Source organism: Entelurus aequoreus, linkage group LG02 (assembly GCF_033978785.1).
Source record: "Entelurus aequoreus isolate RoL-2023_Sb linkage group LG02, RoL_Eaeq_v1.1, whole genome shotgun sequence".
Classification (NCBI taxonomy): domain Eukaryota; kingdom Metazoa; phylum Chordata; class Actinopteri; order Syngnathiformes; family Syngnathidae; genus Entelurus; species Entelurus aequoreus.
Window position 1 is genome coordinate 33,620,328 of NC_084732.1, and position 14,298 is coordinate 33,634,625.

The following is a 14,298-nucleotide window of genomic DNA, read 5'->3' on the forward strand; positions in this document are numbered from 1 at the left end:
ATTATAGTTTTCTCCTCTTAATATAAATAACCTAAGAATATAAGCTGGAAGGCTGTTGTTCTTTACTCGAAACATAATTTCCATTGTTTTTAAAAACACAATATCTGGAAATTTTAACACATTAGAACTTATAAATAATGGATTGGTAGGTTCATAGTAGCATGCTTTGTGTATATTGTAATTACCCTTTTTTGAAGTTTAATTATTGGGTCTATGTTTGTTTTATAAACATTTTCCCAAATTTCAACACAATATGTTAAATATGGAAAAATACATATCCCCAAAGATGTTAAATTAAGTAAAATGGCAAACACACATGAAATATATTTATTTTCCACGAGTCAAGTCAAGTCAGTGTCATCACAGACGCCTACAGGTTCGAGGCAATGGCTTGACTTGGGGGCGGGACTTCCGGGACAAGGATGGGAAGTGACGTGTGTTGTGGGGGTGAAAGGTTGTTTGAATGTTGCCGGAAAAAAGAGCAAAACACAGAGATTGAGCCTGTTGTATGACAGCGTTGCATTTTGTGAATAAAGAAAGACAAACTGGAAATCTGTCTGAGCCTCCATTACTTTGAATGTTACACTATTGCAGGCGGCACGGCACGGAGACCGTCCATACTGTTGAAGTTACGTATCTTGTGGAAATCGTGGTTAGTTATTTGGCGTGCAAACGTGACTCTTGCGTTGTTTTAAAGATAAACTATCACAACTTATTGCTAGTCTCGCACGACAACCATGTATGTACATACCATGTATGTACGTCTATTTTTGTCTCCTATTACGCAAGTAACGTAACAAGTGCGTGACTCTTTTCAAGGACAACCCTGGCTCTTGTGTTGTTTTAAAGACAAAACCTGGCAAATGATTTCTTGTTCGGCGCGATAATTTTATCGATCGAGGGGGGCTGTAACCAACATAGCTGAACCGGCCCTTCTCGAACCGGATATCCGGTCGCATTGGTTTATCGTTAACAACCCTAGTCAGTACACAGGAAAACATTCACTGCATTAATTACCCCACTAAGAGTCAGGAATGGGATAAAGAACTAGTAATTATATTGTTTTTAGGGCAGGGGACTCTAGATCACTGTCTGGATTCAGGATTTTTAAAGGCCTACTGAAACCCACTACTACCGACCACGCGGTCTGATAGTTTATATATCAATGATGAAATCTTAACATTGCAACACATGCCAATACGGCCGGGTTAACTTATAAAGTGCAATTTTAAATTTCCCGGGGAACTTCCGGTTGAAAACGTCTATATATGATGACGTTTGCGCGTGACGTCAATGGTTGAAACGGAAGTATTCGGACACATTGTATCACAATACAAACAGCTCTGTTTTCATCGCAAAATTCCACAGTATTCTGGACATCTGTGTTGGTGAATCTTTTGCAATTTGTTTAATGAACAATGGAGACTGCAAAGAAGAAAGCTGTAGGTGGGATCGGTGTATTAGCGGCTGGCTGCAGCAACACAACCAGGAGGACTTTGGTTTGGATAGCAGACGCGCTATCCGACGCTAGCCGCCGACCGCATCGATGATCGGGTGAAGTCTTTCGTCGTGGCGTCGATCGCTGGAACGCAGGTGAGCACGGGTGTTGATGAGCAGATGAGGGCTGGCGTAGGTGGAGCGCTAATGTTTTTATCATAGCTCTGACGAGGTCCCGTAGCTAAGTTAGCTTCAATGGCGTCGTTAGCAACAGCATTGCTAGGCTTCGACAGGCGGCACAGCATTAGCCGTGTAGTTACAGGTCCAGTGTTTGGTTCGGTGTCTCCTGATAGTAGTATTGTTGATCTTCTGTCTATCCTTCCAGTCAGGGGCTTATTTCTTTTGTTTCTATCTGCATTTAAGCACGATGCTATCACGTTAGCTCCGTAGCTAAAGTGCGTCACCGATGTATTGTCGTGGAGATAAAAGTCACTGTGAATGTCCATTTCGCGTTCTCGACTCTCATTTTCAAGAGGATATATAATATCTGAGGTGGTTTAAAATACAAATCCGTGATCCACTATAGAAAAAGGAGAAAGTGTGGAATCCAATGAGCCCTTTTACCTAAGTTACGGTCAGAGCAAAAAAAGATACGTCCTGCACTGCTCTCTAGTCCTTCACTCTCACGTTCCTCATCCACGAATCTTTCATCCTCGCTCAAATTAATGGGGTAATCGTCGCTTTCTCGGTCCGAATCGCTCTCGCTGCTGGTGTAAACAATGGGGAAATGTGAGGAGCCCTTCAACCTGCGACGTCACGCTACTTCCGGTACAGGCAAGGCTTTTTTTATCAGCGACCAAAAGTTGCAAACTTTATCGTCGATGTTCTCTACTAAATCCTTTCAGCAAAAATATGGCAATATCGCGAAATGATCAAGTATGACACATAGAATGGATCTGCTATCCCCGTTTAAATAAAACAATTTCATTTCAGTAGGCCTTTAAAGATAGATAGATAGAACCCCCCGAAATACACACAACTTGCATTAAACTTATATTAAAGACAAAAAGTGCAGTACATTAAAAGAGGACTGTTAAAAACCAACTGCTTCTTAAAAGGGGTTTCTATTTGATTTTGTTCAGAATAATCATAGCAGAGGTTAATAAAGGATTTTTTGTGGATGAATGTCCAGGCTCGTCGGATTTTGTAGCGTCTGCCTGATGGCAGTAACTAGAAGGACTGGTGGAGAGGGTGAGAGGGGTCGTTCGTGATCAGGGTGGCTCTCCTGACCATTCATAAAGTTTGCAAAGGGTAGTTTGTGTTGAACCGATTATTTTGCTGGCCTGATTAACGGCACGGGAGAGTTTGGTTTTGTATTTGGAGGTAAGTGAGTTGTATCAGGATGAGATGTTAAAGATTAAAATGGATTCAATTAGTGATTTGTATGCCAAAGTTAAAATGTGTTAGCTGACATAAAAAGTCCTTAGTTTCAGTTGTCACTCTCCAGAGCTTTACGCTTAGCTTTTTGCCGTGCTACTAAATGAAAATAACTAGTAGTACAAACATTTTTTTGTAGCACAGAAAAAATGTAATAGCAATATGAAATGTCTTAAATGTCACAATTTCATTATTAACACTCACAAAACGTACACATGTGCACTCATACATATAAACACAATGCCGTCAAAAGGCCTACGACAATGCTCAATTAAACACAGGAGAACATTCCTTAACGGTGCTAGCCCAGTCTGTAACACGAGTAGGGATGTCACGGTATGAACATTTCTTACCATGGTTATTGTGACCAAAGTGATCACCGTTATCATTATTATCTCTGTATTTTTAAATATGCTCAAAATGTTCAAAAAGTATTTATAATGAAATCTTTTAACCAAAACAACACATTCAAAATTATTTCCTTTGTAGAAGAAACATTATTGCAGTTAAAAACACTATACCGTGGACCTTAAGTAGAAATTGAATGTGCATATGAAAGCAACAAAAGCATTACAAACAAAGTAATATGGCAGAAAAAATATAATAACATAAATAACTAAAATATTTGTGAATTAGTGCAAGACAGCACTTTATGGACATAAGAGATTCAAAAATAAAAACCAATGTAAGAATTTTCAAAGATGGCACCTGATGGCCATAAGATGTAACGGCACTTTTTGTCCATAGAGATACAATATTGTTCACGTATGACATCTAGTCTTATACATAGGGCTGCCAATTATGGCCAAAATAATAATTACCATTATTATTTTATCAATATTGAAATCTATATTACTGATTGTTAGGTAAAGCAGTGTTGGGGTTCGGTGTGAAAGCAATACCATCATGTAATTTGTAATGTCTAATAAAAGGGCTATATATAAACTTTATCTATATAGCTAAAGACAAGTATTTATTTATTTTTTGTTCATTAATAATATCAACGTGTTAGGTTTTTCTCATTACATGATGCCTTTATCTCTATTTTTACATTTTGATAGAGGGAGGTTTTTTTTTAAGTTATGTACATTTATATGTACATGTAGATGCTGTATCGGGACAGATCCATTAAGAGTTTGAGCAGAAATATGTTGTATAGTAATTAACTATACACAATAAAACATTAACAAAATGCTATGTCACATGAATAGTTTTTCAAGAAATACCTTTGATATAAAAAAACAAACAAGACATCATACGCAAGTACGGTGTTAGCTTTCACTGTTATGCTGATGACACTCAACTCTACATGCCCCTAAAGCTGACCAACACGCCGGACTGTAGTCAGCTGGAGGCGTGTCTTAATGAAATTAAACAATGGATGTCCGCTAACTTTTTGCAACTCAACGCTAAGAAAACGGAAATGCTGATTATCGGTCCTGCTAGACACCAACATCTATTTAATAATACCACCTTAACATTTGACAACCAAACAATTAAACAAGGAGACTCGGTAAAGAATCTGGGTATTATCTTCGACCCAACTCTCTCGTTTGAGTCACACATTAAGAGTGTTACTAAAACGGCCTTCTTTCATCTCCGTAATATCGCTAAAATTCGTTCCATCTTGTCCACTAGCGACGCTGAGATCATTATTCATGCGTTCGTTACGTCTCGTCTCGATTACTGTAACGTATTATTTTCGGGCCTCCCTATGTCTAGCATTAAAAGATTACAGTTGGTACAAAATGCGGCTGCAAGGCTTTTGACAAAAACAAGAAAGTTTGATCATATTACGCCTATACTGGCTCACTTGCACTGGCTTCCTGTGCACTTAAGATGCGACTTTAAGGTTTTACTACTTACGTATAAAATATTACACGGTTTAGCTCCAGCCTATCTCGCCGATTGTATTGTACCATATGTCCCGACAAGAAATCTGCGTTCAAAGAACTCCGGCTTATTAGTGATTCCCAGAGCCAAAAAAAAGTCTGCGGGCTATAGAGCGTTTTCTATTCGGGCTCCAGTACTCTGGAATGCCCTCCCGGTAACAGTTAGAGATGCTACCTCAGTAGAAGCATTTAAGTCCCATCTTAAAACTCATTTGTATAATCTAGCCTTTAAATAGACCCCCCCTTTTTTAGACCAGTTGATCTGCCGTTTCTTTTCTTCTCTCCTCTTCTCCCCTGTCCCTTGCGAGGGGGAGTTGCATAGGTCCGGTGGCCATGGATGAAGTGCTGGCTGTCCAGAGCCGGGACCCCGGGTGGACCACTAGCCTGTGCATCGGTTGGGGACATCTCTGCGCTGCTGACCCGTCTCCGCTCGGGATGGTTCCCTTTTGGCCCCGCTGTGGACTGGACTCCCGCTGATGTGTTGGATCCACTGTGGACTGGACTTTCACAATGTTATGTCAGACCCACTCGACATCCGTTGCTTTCGGTCTCCCCTAGAGGGGGGGGGTTACCCACATATGCGGTCCTCTCCAAGGTTTCTCATAGTCATTCACCGACGTCCCACTGGGGTGAGTTTTTCCTTGCCCGTATGTGGGCTCTGTACCGAGGATGTCGTTGTGGCTTGTACAGCCCTTTGAGACACTTGTGATTTAGGGCTATATAAATAAACATTGATTGATTGATTGATAATGTAAAAAAACATGGTATTTACTTTTTGATATCAATACAAAACTCAAAGCAGTTTGGCTAATGAAGATGAAGTCTAATAAACAAGCTTTGTTCTTCTCTAACACCTCCTCATGGTTCAGTGCAACAGTTTGGCTTACAAAAAAGAGGAGTGATACCTCCCACATCGAATACACAATCTCCACAGCCTGCGTTCAGTTCGATGAGTTGACAAAATATTATAGCTAGTATTTATGTTATTTGAACACTGATACATCCATCCATCCATTTTCTACCGCTTGTCCCTTTCGGAGTTTGGGTGGGGGGGCGGGGGCGCTGGAGCCTAACTCAGCTGCATTCGGGAGGAAGGCGGGGTATACCCTGGACAAGTCGCCACCTCATCGCAGGGCCAACACTGATAGACAGACAACATTCACACTCGCATTCACACACTAGGGCCAATTTAGTGTTGCTAATCAACCTATCCCCAGGTGCATATCTTTGAGTTTGCAGTTAAATAAAGGACGAGTGAACATCCCAGTAAACGAACTAAAAACTTTATAAACAAGTTGTGGCAACGTTTGACTGCTGCATGTTTCATCACCTCATTAACTCTCAGTCGCAGCTGATGGACGATGTATTGAGAAAATAAAAGCAAAAATCTAATTGTTTTCTCCTTAGCTGTACAGTTTTAGTGTGGTGCAGATGCGTCTGTCTCCAATATTGTCTACACCTGTCTCCATCTAAAAACAGCAGTGTGCTTTTAAACGGACGCTGAGACTGCACGGAAATGGAGCGAGGGAAAATGAAGTTAAACCAAGCGCTTGCCTCAGTTTACTCCAAGGGGAAATCTCCGAAGCAAAGTCTGTGTAGTTTGTTCCGCCATAATTTTCAAGCCAAACGACGCTAGTGCGCATGCGCCAGCGCTGCTGTGACATCGTTTCCAGGAAGTAAGCAGTATTGCCTAAAATGCATTGATAAATGACGGTTTTTCGGTAATTCATAATTTAAACAGTATTACTAACCGTTGGTAATTTTACCGGGGTTTATCATTATACCGTTTACCGTTACATCCCTAAACATCCCTGGGTGATATGGACCAAAACTCATTGTGCACCAAAACTCATATCCAGATATAAAGTAGTTTGGCCCATAAATGAAAATATCCAATGACTAAGGATGTAACAGTAAACAGTACAATAATAAACCGCTGTGAAATTCCAAATGGTTAAATTTAAAATTATCGAAAAACCGTCATTTATTAACGCATTTTAAGCAACACTGCTTACTTCCTGGAAACCAAGTCGCCGCATGCGCACCAGCATCGTTTTGCTCGACAAGATGGCGCCGCTGTAGTGGCTGCTTTTGGCAGGAGCTCTGTGCTCTTGTGTCATCCTTTTGTGTTTCCCTCTTGTTTTCATGTGTTATTATATTTATATATATATTTTATATTTCTTTATTTTTTTTTCTCCTTTTAGTTCGGGACCCTTTGGGACTGTGTGACAAGGGGTGGCACTTTTGTGACTTCTGCGGTGCTTTTTTGTGGACTTCTGGATCTGCCTCCCGGGAGCCTTTTGGCCATGGAGACCAGCTGCTGAGTCTCTGCCACACCAGAGTCCGTTTGGAGAGACTGGAGGAGATGTGGATGAAGAGACAGGGCTGCGGAGCTAGCGCTGAGCGCCGGGACAGACAGGCTTCACGGTTTCTTGGCTGAATGAGCAGGTATCGGACACCACAGTCTCCTTGGATGTATCCTCGCTCATCCATGCGGACTGGACACTGGCCAAGTTAGTGGGCGGCCGAGAGTGGAGTCGGCTCTCTTGGTTGCTTTGTTGGGTCTGCTCCCGTCTCTGGCCAAGCTCCCTCCACCCCAGCAGACGATGGCGTGGAACACAGCAGAGGCCACCACAGTGTATATGTTTCTTTTACTTTTTATTCATAGCTGTATGTAGACGTGGCTGGTTGCATCAGCTCTGCTCTTTTAATGTCCTTTGTGTTCGATGTTTCCCTCTTACACACATGTAAGAGGAATGTGTGCTATGGCTATGAGTTATTTTTTCCCTTGGCCTCAATCTGGACCCTCTCTCCAGGGGCCCAGGCTTAGACCAATTTTTTTTCTCACCCCCCACATTGTTTACCTGTATCTCTTTTTTGTAAGGGCCGCCGGAAGTTGGCAGACCCGTCAGCGATCCTGTTCTGTCTCCCTGTAATGTTTGTCTGCTCTTGAATGGTATTGTGCTGAAAATTTTAATTTCACCTCGGGGATTAATAAAGTATTTCTGATTCTGATTCTGAAAACATGGCGAAAAGCAACTACACAGATCTTGCTCCAGAAGATTTCCCCTCGCAGTAAACGCTTTGTTTCACTTTATTTCCCTCGCTTCACTTCTGTAGTAAAGAATCTCGGCGTGCGATTAAGAGTGCACTGCTGTTAGATGGCAACAAGTGTGGACAATATTACAGACAGACACATTTGTGCCACACAAAGTATACAGCTAAGGAGAACAATATTTGATGTTGCTTTAATTTTCCCAACACAGCGTCCTGCTTTGACTGAGTTAATGACCTGAGGAAACGTGCAGCAGACAATACGTAGGGAACATTGCCACAACTTGTTTATAAAATCTTTAGTTTGTTTACTGGGACGGTCAAACATCATTTATTTACCTGCTAACTTTGTCATTGTTCCAATAACATCAATACTAGCTCAAATCTTTTGTCATCTCATCGAATTGAACACAGGCTATGAAGTATCAGCATGCTGGGATGCAAAGATTGTGTAATAGATGCGGGAGGTATCACTCTTGTTTATTCTTTTGCACAAACTGTTGCATTGAACCACATGGTGTTGTTGGAAAAGAACAAAGCTTGTTAATTTGACTTTATCTTCATTAGCCAAACTGCTTTGTGTTTTAATTTGATATAAAAAAAAAAGACTTGTGGGTTTCACCAAAGTTATTACTTTAAAAATATTATTGTGGCATAGCATTTCATTAAAGTTTTTTATGGTGTATAGTTAATTCCTATACTTATATTTCTGTTCAAACTAAAGGATCTGTCCTGATACAGCATATACATGTACATAGATTAGTAAATTAGTTTAAATTTACATAACTTAAAAAAATACTTTTCTCTACCAAAATGTAAAAATTGAGATAAAGGCATCATGTAATAAAAAAAACTGATACGTTGATACTAGTAATGAACAAAAACACAAATATTTGTCTTTAGATATATGGATAACGTTTATCTTTAGCCTTTTTATTAAATATTACAAATTACATTATGGCGTCACGTTCACACCTCACCCCAACACTTTTATCCAACATAATGAATAATCGTGATTAATGATCATGATTTCAATATTGATAAAAATAATCTTAATTATTATTTTGGCCATAATCATTGAACAGCTATATGGAAAAAAAGTGCAGTTACGTCTTATGGCCTTTAGGTGCCATCTAGCACAATTCTTACATTTGTTTTGTTTATTTCTTATATCCTTAAGGTGCCATCTTGCACAATTTTCACACTTATTTTCATTTATTTATGTTATTATTTTGTTTTTGCTATATTACTTTGTTTATATATATTCATTATGCTCTACTTACTCTATACAAAACTCTCTTTGAACCACATCTAAACTACTGTAATGTCATCTGGTGTAACACCTTCCCTAGCTACCGTCACAAATTAGAATCCATGCAAAAGAAAATCATACGGGCCCTGTCTTGGTCCAAGTTTAATGCCCCCACTCGACATCTATCCCATAATTATCATCTCTTAAGACTGACAGAGTTCAATATTTATCACAATGCTTGTCTAACCTATCAAGTCATCCACAGGCTGAATGTCAGGCTCTGTAGCTTAGTTCCTATCTATCGTCCCCAGCATGCCCACAACACTTGTAACTTTGACCTGATATCAGGTAAACATTGTCTACTGGCTTGTACTGCTCTAAGTGTTGTATGCAGGGGACCAAAGATGCTATATTCATTCTCCAACTTCAAAAAGAAACTGAAATCATACCTATTAACCACCTATCTCTAATGCCTCATGTGAATGGCTAGTGCTCCTTTAGAGGATTAGCATTGCCACATGTGGCTTTGGGGTAGACTACTGTTGGGTTGTGTGTGGTTGAATGTACGTATGTATGTATGTGTATGCTTTCTTTTGTGCTCCTATTTTGTGTTTGTCATATCGCGTTTTTGTGCTTGCCACCATGTTTCAGCATTCCATGCATATACTGACCTCTGGACCCCCTGCCAAAAGCTTCTTCTAGCTTATCTGGGGGACCCTTTCACTTACCACCATCCTTAAATGGATATTCACTACTGTTGTAATTGTAATATGGTATTGTGAATAAACTTGAAACTATAATGCTTGTGTTGTTTTCATGTGCACATTCAAATTCTACTTGAGGTCCATGCAACAGTATTCTTAATCTACAATAATGTTTCTTCTACAAAGGAAATCATTTTGAATGTCTTAGGCTTTTTTAAATAAAACTCGGTTAAAAGATTTCAGTATGAGTACTTTTTGAAAATTTTGAGCACATATAAAAATACCGCGATAATAATGATAACCTGTAATCATTTTGGACACAGTAACTGTGATAAGAAATGTTCATACCGTGACATCCCTACCGTTGACGTAACTGAATATCTCCAACATGCCGTCAAGTACGACCGCCACTTTCAGCATACAAGCACAGTGTCCTGACCAGACATCTAGATCCCTAGATTTATTGTTGTAAAATGTTCTTTATCACATTGTTTACTTTCACACGTCCATTAAAGATATGATTCCTGTATGATGGCTTAGGTGTGATTCACTACAATAGGGATAGTCTAACAGCTGCTGATGGTGAAGCAAGCAAGGTTTACTGTAAAATAAATGTGGCAATAGGCTACATTGAAACACAGAGTAAGAATACACTTCCAGGTCAGAGGTAACGAATGACGCGCGCATTTCTTTTCGCGCATGCGTAATAGCTCGCATTGTGCTGGCGGACGGATGGAAGAGGGGGTCCTAAACAGTGGCATTGTGTGTGTGTGGACAAGGATAAGCTTAGGTGGGATATAGCCTGGATAACACAGAGTGTAGAAGGGGCCTAAGTGGTTAGAAAAAAGGTAATGTTGTTTTTTCCCTGCCCCCACAGCACAACTTCTTAGTTTTTGTGATGTTTAGCTTAGTCTTCACCAAATGCCTGGACCAAGTTGTTGACTGCTTGCTGGTATTGGTTTAGAACAGTGGTGTTATTTGTGCAACCAGGTTCATGTCATCTGCATACTTAAAAAGTGTCATTATTTCACTGTTGCAAGAGATATTGTTCGTGTAAACAGAGAAGACAATTGAAGATAAAACACAACTCTGGGGGAGATCTGTTTAAAACCAGTTAACTGGAATTAAAACCAGTTAAAACACCTGTTGTGGTCTTTCATGTAAAAAAACTCTTATATCCATAAAACCAGCGTGGGGTGGACATGAATGTCCCAGAGGCGGTGCAGCAGAGTGTTTGTGTGTACGGTGTTAAAAGCAGAGAAACAATCCACAAATAAAATCCTTGTGTGGATGTGTGCAGAGTCAAGATGTCTCATAACAAGGAGAAGGGGTTACTTAGTATTAGTAAATATGGCCTGGCGGAGGTCTGCGTTCTGAGTGCTTTTCTAGTTATCTTTGCATTCAGATTTTTTGGTACAGTTCTAGTATTCTATTACAATTGTGAGTGACTTTAATAAAGAATGCATTAGAGAGTGTGTATGCTTGCATTTTTACCTCTAAAGTGAGTGCAATCACTGCAGGTGAGTTGAGCGTCGGGTCCAGCTGGCGCTTCTTGTAAAGTAGTTTATAGTTCGAAATGACACCGTTGGGCTGTATTGGTTCACTCCATTTCAGATGGATAGCGTATGCACCTGTGTAGAATATGCAGGATTAATGTTCAGTCATCAAACGAAGAACAAAAACTCAATGAAGTTTTCAAGTGACGCACCAGTGGGTGTGGCAGTGGGAGGAGCCATATCTTTTGGTGCGGCTGACAGGGTTCGGGCTAGTGTCCAGTGGCTCAGAGTTGAGCCTTTAGAGTTGTACGCTTGAACTCTGTATCGGTAGGAGGTGAAGGGCAGCAAGGAAGGGCTTGCATCAAAAAACTCTAGCGGCCCACTAGTCCAGATGAAAACCAGCAGCTCCTCTTCTGTTTCCACTGGGGACCTTAGGGAGAAACACGATAATATTAATTTAATGTAGTTCTTTATTTTTCACAGTACTCTATCAAGCTACACTATGTAAGGATATTCTTCATTTATTTTTTTATAGTATATATCGTTTACAAATATAAACTACGAAGGCTGATGGGGCAAATGTGCAGCAACCTCAAAACGCTCCAAACACAGAAAAAACCCTGCAAACACCATAAAACAAATGCACCTGGAGTTTGCTGCACATTAAAAGGATGCAATCCCAAAAATACTACAAAATTAAAAGCCAAAGCAAATGAAAAATGCTGCAAATGCCAAAAACGAACACAAACATGCATGAAGATAAATGCTGCAACTTCACAGAACTCTATTTGGATTCCAGTACTCTGGAATGCCATACCAGCAAGAGTTAGAGATGATACCTAAATAGAAGCATTCAAGTCTCACCTTTAAATAATTTATATACTCTTGCTGTTAAATAGACCCTTGTTAAGACCAGGTGCCCTGCCGCTTTTCTTTTCTGCTCTGCTCCTCCTCTCCAGCATTGAGAGGTTACCAGATGGCCACGGAGCTTTTGGAATTTTTCCTTGCCCGGATGTGGGTTCAGATCCGAGAATGTCGTTGTGGTTTGTGAAGTAATTCGAGGCACTTGTGATTAGGAGTTATACAAATAAATTGTGATGGATTGATTAAAAACAGGAGTAAGCTAGGCTACCAGGAGCAACCATGGGAACAAGACCTGAGAATTACCTCACTTTAAAGACAAAGGGAAAAATTCTTATTAGGGTTGTCAAATGATTAAACTATTTAATTAACTTGTAATCAATCATGTTAATCATAGATTAGTTTTTTTTTATCTTGAATAAGTTTTTAATGCTATCAACTTCGGACTGGACAATATGTTTGCTTTATGCAAATTTTAGTTTATCATTTATTTGTTTAGTAAACATTATGTTTTTTTTTAAACAGGTCAACACAAAATGGACACAAACACTCTTTTACAGAAACACCACAGCCGTAGTGGGACACTTTTTCAACCATGGATTTTCCTGCCTCAGACTGGCCCACTTTAGATCATGACCGAGGTTAGAGTGTCCGCCCTGAGATCGGTAGGTTGGAGTTCAAATCCCAGCCGAGTCATACCAAAGACTATAAAAATGGGACCCGTTTCCCTCCCTGCTTGGCACTCAGCATCAAGGGTTGGAGTTGGGGGTTAAATCACCAAAATGATTCCCGGGCGCGGCGCCGCTGCTGCCCACTGCTCCCCAAGGGGATGGGTCAAATGCAGAGGACAAATTTCACCACATCTAGTGTGTGTGTGACAATCATTGGTACTTTAATCTTAATCTTAATGATTTTAATAAAAGAATGTAATGACGATCTTCCTGATTAGCATTTGATGGGTCAAAAAAATGAATGCAGTTAAAGGGGAACTGCACTTTTTTGGGAATTTTGCCTGTTGTTCACAATTATTATGAAAGAGAAGACAGTCATGTTTTTTTAATGTATTCTAAATATTAAATAAATACAATCAAAAGTCTGCTTACGCACAATTGAGCCTATGCGAGGCGCTCTATTCTGCCTATAAAGCCCTTAAAAAACATCTAAAGACTTCCGTTAAGGCTTTATATACATGATGTGAGTATATGTGATGTAGTAACGGGCACATTTATAATAGCATTTAATATTTATGTATTTTGATCATTTTAAGCATACACGGCGCATTAATTTCAAAAACGCATCACGACATTCACTTTTTTTTTCTTCTACTCACTGCAGACTTCATGAAAGTCAACAAACATTATGAAACATCACTTAGTGTGCAATGTCTGCTGTCATTAGGATGCTGACTGCTAGGATGTTCATATATTCCCATTTAGATGAAGAATGACTCATAATCCTCGCGAAGAAAAGGGGTTGAAACCAAGCCTCTTTTTGTGTCGTTTTCACCATTTCCCGGTCAAATTGGCTGTCAAAGTTGACCAACTTTTCGGAATACGTCCTCGTCCTACTATCCAGTTGATAGACAGGATTTATGATCTACAATAAAGTTTGACAAGCAAGGAAAACGAGGAAGCAGCTGATCAGTCAATCATGACAACATTGGCACACACGCTTGTGATAACGGCGCCGCTATAAACACTTTGTCTGCGTTAGCGCTGATAATGACAATATCACTAATACTTGGTTAATATTCAAATCACGAAATGTAAATGACGCTTTTTGGATGTTTTTTTTTGTTGGATTTTATGGGCGGAATAGAGGACCTCCCTTTGGCTCCACTGTAAGGGGACTTTTATTAATGTTTATTTACGAGTTAGAATGCATTAGAAAGAATAGAAAACATTCGTCGTAATGTCTTTCATAATGATTGTAAATGATAGGCAAAATTCCCCAAAAAGTGCAGTTCCCGTTTAAAAGAAATTAGCAATATAACTTTGACAAACTTACATTTTTAAAACAAACACATAGAAAAATATACCTTTTTAGTTCTGATAACTTTCTACTGGGTAATAATAATAATAAATAATAATACCTGGGATATATATAGCGCTTTTCTAAGTACCCAAAGTCGCTTTACATGTTTTTCTGAACCCATCAATCATTCA

General features: G+C 39.6%; 1 protein-coding gene across 7 annotated transcripts in view; it reads right to left on the reverse strand.

Moving 5' to 3' along the window:
* Positions 1 to 14,298, reverse strand: part of ush2a (Usher syndrome 2A (autosomal recessive, mild)) — a 395,330-nt gene that overhangs the window by 73,390 nt on the left and 307,642 nt on the right. For all 7 annotated transcript variants that reach the window (XR_009821723.1, XM_062025662.1, XM_062025687.1 and 4 more), the window contains 2 exons: positions 11,485 to 11,702; positions 11,271 to 11,407 (listed from right to left, as the gene is read on the reverse strand). Coding sequence is in view for 6 of the 7 variants with exons in the window: in XM_062025662.1 (XP_061881646.1) it covers positions 11,271 to 11,407; positions 11,485 to 11,702 (355 nt within the window). In the remaining variant the exon portion in view is untranslated. The remainder of the gene's footprint in view (positions 1 to 11,270; positions 11,408 to 11,484; positions 11,703 to 14,298) is intronic.